The sequence below is a fragment of the Sinocyclocheilus grahami genome, unplaced genomic scaffold (assembly GCF_001515645.1).
Source record: "Sinocyclocheilus grahami isolate Dianchi unplaced genomic scaffold, SAMN03320097.WGS_v1.1 scaffold807.1, whole genome shotgun sequence".
Lineage (NCBI taxonomy): Eukaryota > Metazoa > Chordata > Actinopteri > Cypriniformes > Cyprinidae > Sinocyclocheilus > Sinocyclocheilus grahami.
The window spans coordinates 227834-237361 of NW_015505986.1; the positions used below are offsets into that span (position 1 = coordinate 227834).

Sequence of the window (9528 nt, forward strand, 5' to 3'; positions counted from 1 at the left end):
GATAGTTGACTTAATCATCCTTGACTGATTTACTAGTCCTCCTCCATGTGCTGTTCTTCACAGAAGTGACAGGCTCACGTTTGACTCTGCGATGGGTTTTATGGTAAACTAATTCCAATTAAAATGCAAGTGCTTTTCCTCTTCCCTGCGGTCATTTAGATTGGAGACCTTTTGGGAGTAGAGGTTGTTCTTTTTTTTTTTGCTTCTTGTTTTTAAATCTGCACGTTTCCATATATCCAGAGCTTTAAAGAAATTAGATTTGAAATACAGTCTGCCCCTGGTGAAAGTATTCCCATCTAAGATTTGTTGTAAATCAATATTTAATAAAGAGTATTAAAGAAAAGGAAGAAAATGAGGATGGCATCATGGGAACTGAGTTTGGATATATGAGCATCATTTTCAAAGAAGAGCACCACAAATATTCACCCTCACAAGTTATGAATATATATCAATATGACAGCAACATGTGTACTATATACATACATTTGTCAACCAATATTTGTGTGTATATTTGTGAGTTTATTTGATCATATCTAGGAAATAAAGAGTTTCTTGCAGGGCGATAGTCTTCTCACTAATGGCTATACATGTACAAAAGAACAATATTCAAAAGTTTTGTGTCTTGTATAATGGTTTTTCTTATCGCATTCTTTCTTCTCAGTATATTTGAGGTCATAAGAAAGGCGAAAAAACTCTAAAAACATCTTCTATGTCTCAAGTCAAGAACCTAATAAAGGACATTACATGACAGAGTGTCACTCTAAATTATTGTATATGATTTCGTAAAGCATTTTTAAACAAGCTGGAAGCTATTATCCTGATGGATTATGCTTCCTTATGTTTCCTTTTGCACCAGGATTATGCTGAGAAGGAGAAAACCTTGGCCAAAGCCCTGGAGGACCTCAAGGCCAACTTCTACTGTCAGCTGTGTGACAAACAGTATTACAAGCATAAAGAGTTTGACAACCACATCAACTCGTATGACCACGCTCACAAGCAGGTAATTGGCCTCTTGTCTGCCCCTTGAGACTTCCACTGATGCAATGCATAGCAATAATAAAGTGTTTTAGAAGATGACAACAAATGGATTTTGTAGCACACATGTACAGCACAAGACAAATGACTTCCCCTTTGACACAGAGGCAGTGGAGTGGTGGTGGTCTTATGGAGTTTTAATTTAGAAGGTCATAGATCAAAAGCAGGCAGGACAATTGAAAGTCCTAGTGCTTTGTTGTTGTTTGTTCCTGTTGTTTATCCCCTTTTCTCAGGACATCGTTAAATCTATTTCCACAGCAGCATGCTGCATAAACAAGTTAGAGTGCTAGCTTTGTTGACTTGTTCTTAAGCACAGCAAATTTATTAAGCCATAAAGCCAACATCCATGCACTTTTGCTAAGAATAGCCCAATTGGAACGCATTTGGTCTCGTCAGTAACCAGGTTCATTGAGGCATATGAATATTATACATATTTGAGTATTGTAGGTGAACGAAAGTAATAGATAGCAAACAGATCGTAGAGAGCATAATTCAAAAGTTAACAGGTCGAAATAAAAATGTAGATACACTCTTAAAAATAAAGGTTCTTTATCGCATCTAATGGTTTTAAGAAGAACCATCCATGGAAATTTCCCATTGCACTAAAGGTTCTTTATAATGGAAAAAAAGGTTCTTTCGATTATTCAAATGTTCTTTAGACTAGGAAAAACATGGTTCTTTTCAAATTGTTCACTTTGGGGAACCCAAAATGGTTCTCCTGTGGCATCGCTGTAAAAACTCTTCTTTGGAACCTTTTTTTTTGGAGGGATGAATGGATGGATTGATAGAGCAGGGTGGAAGAACACTCCACTTCCCAGAATGCATTGCCTATTTGTTAAAATAGTTTCAGTTGTAATTCATACAATTGAATTCTTCAGTTCTGATATCTTCTGCAGCAAACAAATGTATCATAACTTCAGTGCAGTTTCACACTCAGTATATGTTAATTTAAGAGCCCCCAGCATCCAGAAATAGCAGTGTAACCTTTAATAGCCTGTTAAAGCTTTAATTCCACCACTTGTCCTGCTGTTTGATATCGGTCCTGACCCCTGTGCTCTGACTCACTCAGAAAGTAAATGCACAGAGTCTCTGGGGCCTGCTGCGCTGTCAATAACCAGGCTCACTGAACTATTGACTGAACACCATCTACAAACCCTCCACCCATGACCTTGCTATTGAACACAGCAAAAGGAGCGAAATGAACGGATTATGAAGAAAAAAGCCACTCCCCCTCGCTCTCTGATATGGGTGCTACACTTGCTAGTTTGTGTCGTTCAGATGTGTTTATCACATGGCCTCCTATCTGCACGGTTCAAACTATTCTACAGCATGGGCGCATGCTACCATTCAGCTTCTCCACGAATGGGGTTGATGGATGAATAGCACAATTTCCCAGCAACCCTCAGGAGCTGGCAGACCATGTCTGCTGAGAATATAATGGAGTACGGGAGACTCGCGGCCCCACAGGAAGCCCAGAGCTACAGAAAAGCCTGGTGTTCCTGTCAGTGTGTGAATCATCACTGCCAAGACTTCACTGTCTGCCTCTGACTGGTCTCAATGTTGCTTTTAATTAAGAATACATGTCCGGTCAAAAAATTGCTGTGTTAAAATTTTCATTCATTCTCAAGTGGCCAGTCAGTCATGTCTGCCCCCACTGTACATGAAAGGATTCACTGGGCATTTGCTCTCTCGCATCAGGGCTGCATCCTACTATAAATGATGTAACCACATCCAATCATGTGAAATACAGGCTACATGCATTAACAGCTCATTCCAGAGCTTCTCTCGCCAAATACATTAACAATCAATGAAGAACAGCTCTAAGAAATGCACCTGAGAGTCAAATAAATATAGCCCATGCCAACCTGCTTGCTATTTTCTGCAAGGCTGGCTGACAGCGAACCAGCACAGTGCATCATGCCTGAGTTTGCCCATACTGTGCCGGCAGAGAGCGACAAGATAGGCGCTGAAGGATAGAGGGCAGGTGCACAAAGAGACCCTATCCTGATGGGATCAAACTAGTTACCCTGATGTGCCCACTCCACACTGAGCGGCCCTTTAACATGACAAAATTATATCTGATGTGACCGCCTCGCGTTCCCCTGACTATGAGCCCCAGCCACGGTAAATGCAATCACTAAAGCCTTCTCAAACAGGAGAGGTTACAGCGCCACTGAACTGTGTATAACTGTGCAACCTGAGTGGAATGCGTAATGTTGGGCCAGATGACTCTTCTTGGCTGCCTGGAGAAGCCATCACTGTTTTTACTTTCAGCTTGCGCTAACACGAAATCTGCCTGGCCAAAGTACAAGACATAGTTCATTGTTCTATAAAGATGCTTTTCAGAAGAGCTCGTCATCTGTCTTAAAGCTAAGCATCAAGTATTAATGGACAATTGAATGAAAGCTTTCAGGATTAATTGGATGTGATAACTGTTCTAGAGCTGGTTGTTGCTTGGAGACGTCTAGTGCTATCAAAAGGAGTGTGGTCTTTAAACATCCATAAATATCATATCCTTGTGTATAATTAATGGAAGTTAATTTAGATTATCTAACTGACTTAATGTAAGTGGACACTGTATGTTCAGACGTAATCCTAATCGATACATCTCACCTGAGATGCATTTATGGCCCTGTCATGGCGGCTTCCATCAATCTTGCATTCAAAGCACAAAGCCTTTCAGACCAGGAAACAAATGCAAATTAGCATCCCAGAGTTGTATCTAAAATAAATAGGACAATTTCATGGAGTTTAGCAACCTCATCCTCAGCTTCTTTTCATTTGCACAGAAAATGGATTTGATGAAACATAACATTGGTGTGCAAACACCTTAATTACCTTGCTTCTCTCTTGAAGAGATTTTTAATCATTTTTGCTGTGTATCCCTCATCGTGTGATAAACAGCGATACCCAGTCTTCATAATGAAAAGTTGTTAAAGCATGGAAAAAAGATTCATGGTCTCAAAGAGGATTATTATTCAAATAGCTTTTGTTGCTTTGGCGTGGTTGACATGCTGAGATAGGTGAATGAATGAGATATATTTGTCCCCCCTCAGAGGCTGAAGGAACTGAAGCAGAGAGAGTTTGCCCGCAATGTGGCCTCCAAATCCAGGAAGGATGAGAGGAAACAGGAGAGAGCTCTCAGACGCCTACATGAGCTCGCTGAGCAACGCAGAGAGGTTCAATGGTGGGGGACGTTTTGTTAAATTGTTATTTCCATATATTGTTATTTCATGTTATTTATATACAATGTGCCAGTGTATACATATAGAATGGGGTCTAAAAGTCAGAAAATCTGAAATAAGGAGAATACAGAATACTATATATATATATCTATTTTATATATATAGTATTCTGTATTCTCCTTATTTCAGATTTTCTGACTTTTAGACCCCATTCTATATGTATATATATATATATAATTAAGTTTCTGCACTATTTTTAAGTCACTAATCAAATTTTGTCACGTTGATCATGTTCACTCCTTTCAACAAAACATCAGATGTTCTTGCTTCCATCTAAGCACGCAAGATGTAATTTTATTGTCAGATATTCTTGGATACCATGGTGCAATCTTTTTCCCCTGTGAAGTCTAATCCTCATTATCAGCCCCTTTTTTTGGTTAGTTAAAAGTGTAAATTAACCTGGCACATGCATTTAAATATATTTTTCAGACCCACTTTATATTAAGTGTCCTTAACTACTATGTACTTACATTTAAATGAATCATTTGTTATAATGCACTTATTGTGTATGTACATGTTTTTACATTGTACATATATTTGAAAATACTTTCCTGTAATTATATCTGTAATTAATTTCTGTAGTTACATCTATAATTACACTAATGGCCCTACCTCTACCCCTTAAACATAACCATAACACCAAACCTGCCTCTAACCTTACACGTTTCCCAGCTCAATAGCAGCAAAAGTGTTTAGTAATTCAACATGAACACAATAGATTCACTGTACCTATCAATTCATTGTTTTATTATTAAGTACCTAGTATTTAAAGACACCTAATATCTTGGTAACACATTGTTACACATGTTACTTGTACTTACTATTATAATAACAATAAATTACCCTAATCCTAACCATGTAGTATGTACATGTGGTTAATATTACTCAGTACTTAAATGTATAAATAAGAAGGACACCTTAAAATAAAGTATAATTTATATCTTCCTGTCTTTTCTGGTACAGTGCCCCAGGAAGTGGTCCTATGTTCAAGTCCACCACGGTGGCAGTGGAAGGTTCTGTCAGGGAATCCTGCTGTGATGATGCCCAAGAAGAGAACCAAAGCTGTGTAGCTCAAGATCTAGGGGGTCAGATCCATTCCAGTGGTTGTGGCTTAGCTAGTAAGCAGTCACAGTGGCCTTACAATGGGAGGTCCAAAAAGCAAACTTTCAGACGCAAAATTGCATTCTCTTTTTCCTTTCCAAAGAAAGCATCTGTTAAGCTTGAGTCATCAGCGGCGGTTTTCTGTGAGAGCATGGAAGAAGGATCGATGGAGCGGAGCCACAGACAAAGACTCAGAGCACCCCTTGTCGAGCTTGACCTCCCTGGCTCCCCCACGGAGGAAAAGGTACTAAATTGTGAGGAGGCAATTTACAGCACTGGCACACAGCAAGGCAAGCACTTTCAAAAAAGTGACAGCAACGGAAGTCAGGGGTCATCAGATACGCCTGTGGCGAGGGAGAGCCCCTCATCAACAGCCTCAGATTTGTGTGCTTTGCTCGTTTACTCAAAGGATGTTCCCAGTCCGGCTGTCTCCCTCTTAAACACTTCCTCTTTTCATTTAAACAGGTCTGATATTGTTCTTGACTCTGAGGACTCTGTTGAGAGTCTGAAAAGCAGCATTGCTGAAAGTAAACCTGAGACCTCTGAGGATGTGACAGTAGAGGAGAGCGGCATTACAGAGGAGGGGCACTTGACCATCAGTGAGCCTCCAGAAAATAATATCTCAGATGTGCCACCTAAGAACGATTCCCCTCAACAACAAGAGCAAGTGGAGGATGCAACTGCAAAGACATCTTACCCATTCACAAAACCCAGCCAGCCTTTTTTCTCTGTCCTAAGCAGGGACGGAAACACCATCTTCCAGTGGCCCTCAGAGATGGTGACATTCACAAGGACAGAGCCCTCCCTGTCTTTCAGTTGCAACCCCCTCCATTTTGACTTCAAGAGGTCACGGATTAGAAGGTCTGCTGACACTCAGGAGATGACTGAGCCCAAAACTGATGAGGAATTATCTGTCTGCTCAGGTTTCAAATCCTGCCACTCTGACAAGCACATTGAGGAATCCACAGCCAGCCCCAGAAACAGTCCCAGCCAAGGACCTGAAGGCAAGGTCAGAAAGTGTTATCAGTATTCAAGTGACACCGAGAGTTGTGTCAGGCTGAAAACACATGACAGGTGTAGACATTCCAAAGATTGGATCCACGCAAGTAAGAGGGCAGAAGAGAAATTGCGGGCCAGGGACCGACGTCATTACAGGAGCCACTGCAAAAGGAAGCGGCGGAGGCGGAAGAGGAGGAGAGACAGACACCGGGAGACAGAGAGCAATATGGTGAAATCCAAGAAATTCCACAGACGACCTGAGTGTGTGGAAGGACTTGATAGCCAATTTAGAGGCACCACTTCACAGCAAGTGCATCCATTAGAGAAGTCAAAGCAATCAGCTCAAAATCAGGCTGAGGACAGCAGCGTAGCTCCTGTAGTTGAGGAAGGGGTGGGAGGCAGGAGGCAGGAGGCAGCAGCTAACATAAATGGCTCAGCAGGCTGCATCATTCTCTCTGATGAGTTCTGTGTCGATAGTGGAAAGGTGCTTGGGAACAGCAGGGAAAAGTCTGATAATCCAGCTGCAGGGGAGTTAACGACCACAGGACAGTGTTCCCACAGCCAGGATGCATCTCACTCTCAGAGATCCAGTGCAGCTGAAGGGTGCCGAGAAGAGACACCGCCATTACCAGAGACTGGACCATGTGAAGGACAAACTTCGAAAAGAAGGCATACAGATTCTCTAAGTGACAGAGACGAGTCTTACGACCCCTGTCAATCACCGGCTGAGATTTCTGATGGGTGTACAGAACTTACCTGTTGTGAGCACGGGACTAGAAGGAAAAGACAGAGGCTGTCACATGTCCAAGATCAAACCACATGCCTTGCAAATGAATGCCCCATTGTTACGAACAGTGTTCTGGAAGAACAGGACAAGGCTGCAGAGGAGTCAAGCATGAAATGCCTTGTTTTAAAAGGCGCATGTGACAGCTCGAATGGGTCAGACCAAATCTCATGCAGTATTGATGATGGAGAGAGCGGTGCGGTTGATTCTCAGACATTTACTTCCATTAGCAGTGCCCTGGGTCATACTGTGAAGGAAAGCAGTGACTGGCAGCGGAGCGCCTCCTCTCAGATCGATGCTTCATGCACCAAGGGCAGTCTAACTCTACTGGAGACAGATTCAAAGCTCTCGAAGGAGCCAACAAAGGAGAATAGGAACATCCACAGTAGCGAGTCTAAAGCAGCACAAACCCCCTTAAAGAACTGTAACAAGTATTCAGTGGCTGCTCAGGCCTGCCTGCACGATGTAAGAGATTTAGCTCTGCAGAGGACTGAAAAAGCCACTCACGACAAATCATGTCAGCACAGCCTTCAGACCCCACTGCAAAGATTTCACCTAGGCATTCAGGCTGAGGAGAAGTTAAGAGAGTGCTTCCACACCACCAGCAGCATGTTCCAACGCTCTCCATCTTTCCAGGCCCCCTCAGACAGTATGGAGAGACGCTGCCTCTTGCAGATCCAGAGCCACGGACAGGTGCTACACCAGCAGGTTTTCCCCACCAAGCTCAAATCTGTCCTGTCCAGGCCACATCTACCCATGTCATCTGCTGTCCTCCATCCAGTTCACCTGTCGTCCTCAATGCCTTCTGGCTCCATCACAATACGTCACACCATACTACAGCACCACGCCGCATTCCTGCCCCCACAACCCCCTATCTACCCCCAGGTAGTCCCTGTTTCTCGACTCCCCCTGGGGCCGGATATCTGTCCATCCGCAGGACCTCCATTTGTGACCCCTCCGCAGGTACAGGTGGTGGCGCCCCCTAGTATTCACCCAATGACTGTGACGTTTCATGCCCTGCCGCGCCCTGCAGTTTTTCCGCCCATGTTGCCCCCTCATTCTGCTGTCATTCCCCTGCAACCTCTCTTCTAGTACTTAAGGTATTTAAGTATGTAACACAATGTATTTTATACTGCAGTAGCGAGAGAAACATCTGCAGCACCTGCTTCCTTAGTTAGTTACTAACTACTTAGTTTTGAGTAGTCCTTGGGTAACATACAAAAGAGTTGTTTTGCGGCTTGGAAAGGATGCTGTTTCTGTGCCATGTTGTCAGTAGAGATTCTTGCAGAAAATAATTGCACAACACTTTTATTAGGAAATATATAACTCACCTACCTGATTAATTCTTAGATGTTTTTAGGAATTGTTGTTGGGAAGATTTTAATCACCTCAAAGACAATAGTTTTATCCAATCAAGGGCAGCATGGACATGATAAAGAAAGAAAGAATATATATATATAATTATATAATAGAAATAAATATTGTTATTGTAATATATATATATATATATATATACACACACACACACAGACACACACACACACACAGACACACACACACACACACACACACATATATATACAGATAGAGCTGTAGTCAAGTCCAGATTTGTCGAGTCCAAGACAAGTCCAAGACCAGGACTAGTCGAGACCGAGTCAAGACCGAGTCCAAAGAGGTTCGAGTCCAAGTCAAGTCCAAGTCCAAAAGTTTCGAGTCCAAGTCAAGACCGAGTCCAAATGAGAGAAAGAAAAGGATCCTCTTCAAGACCACATACTTAACTATTGATAATGTATGTGATGCGAGAGACAGCATATCTCCTATTCTAAGAAAATCATTTTACATTATTATTTGTAATGATCAAAAAGCATGTGCAAAGTAACAACTCTGTAGGACAGGGGTCTCCTAACTAGATCCTGGAGGGCCAATGCCCTGCAGAGTTTAGCTCCAACTGGCCTTAACACACCTATCCTATTATAGCAGACATATCCACTGATTTGCATTAGCATAGAGCGCAGGCTACAGAGTGCTTTGGAAAGAAGGAGAAAGCGGCGCGCTTAGCGTTTTCAGGTGCGACATGCAAATGTTGTTTTGTTTTGAAGGAGAAAAGAAGCATATTGCTGGACTCGGTCGAGACCAACGAGAACATTTGGCGAGTCCAATGACCAAGTCCGAGTGCAAACACCAACGAGTCCGAGACAAGTCCGAGACAATAGAAAAATGTCTCGAGTCTGGACTCGAGTACTACAGCCCTATATATAGATATATACACACAGAGAGAGAGAGAGAGAGAGAGACAAAATAACAATAGAATATATGATGGTTGCCATTTGCAATCTTTAGTGACAGGAAGTCCTAAAGGGTCAA

At 42.3% G+C, this 9528-nt stretch overlaps 1 protein-coding gene across 1 annotated transcript in view; it reads left to right on the top strand.

Moving 5' to 3' along the window:
• Nucleotides 1-8590, top strand: part of znf804a (zinc finger protein 804A) — a 53884-nt gene extending 45294 nt beyond the window's left edge. Inside the window, exons 2-4 of the mRNA XM_016246671.1 lie at nt 857-1000; nt 4092-4222; nt 5244-8590. Of these exons, the coding sequence (XP_016102157.1) occupies nt 857-1000; nt 4092-4222; nt 5244-8256 (3288 nt within the window). The 3' untranslated portion in view covers nt 8257-8590. The remainder of the gene's footprint in view (nt 1-856; nt 1001-4091; nt 4223-5243) is intronic.
• Nucleotides 8591-9528: the final 938 nt, after the last annotated feature.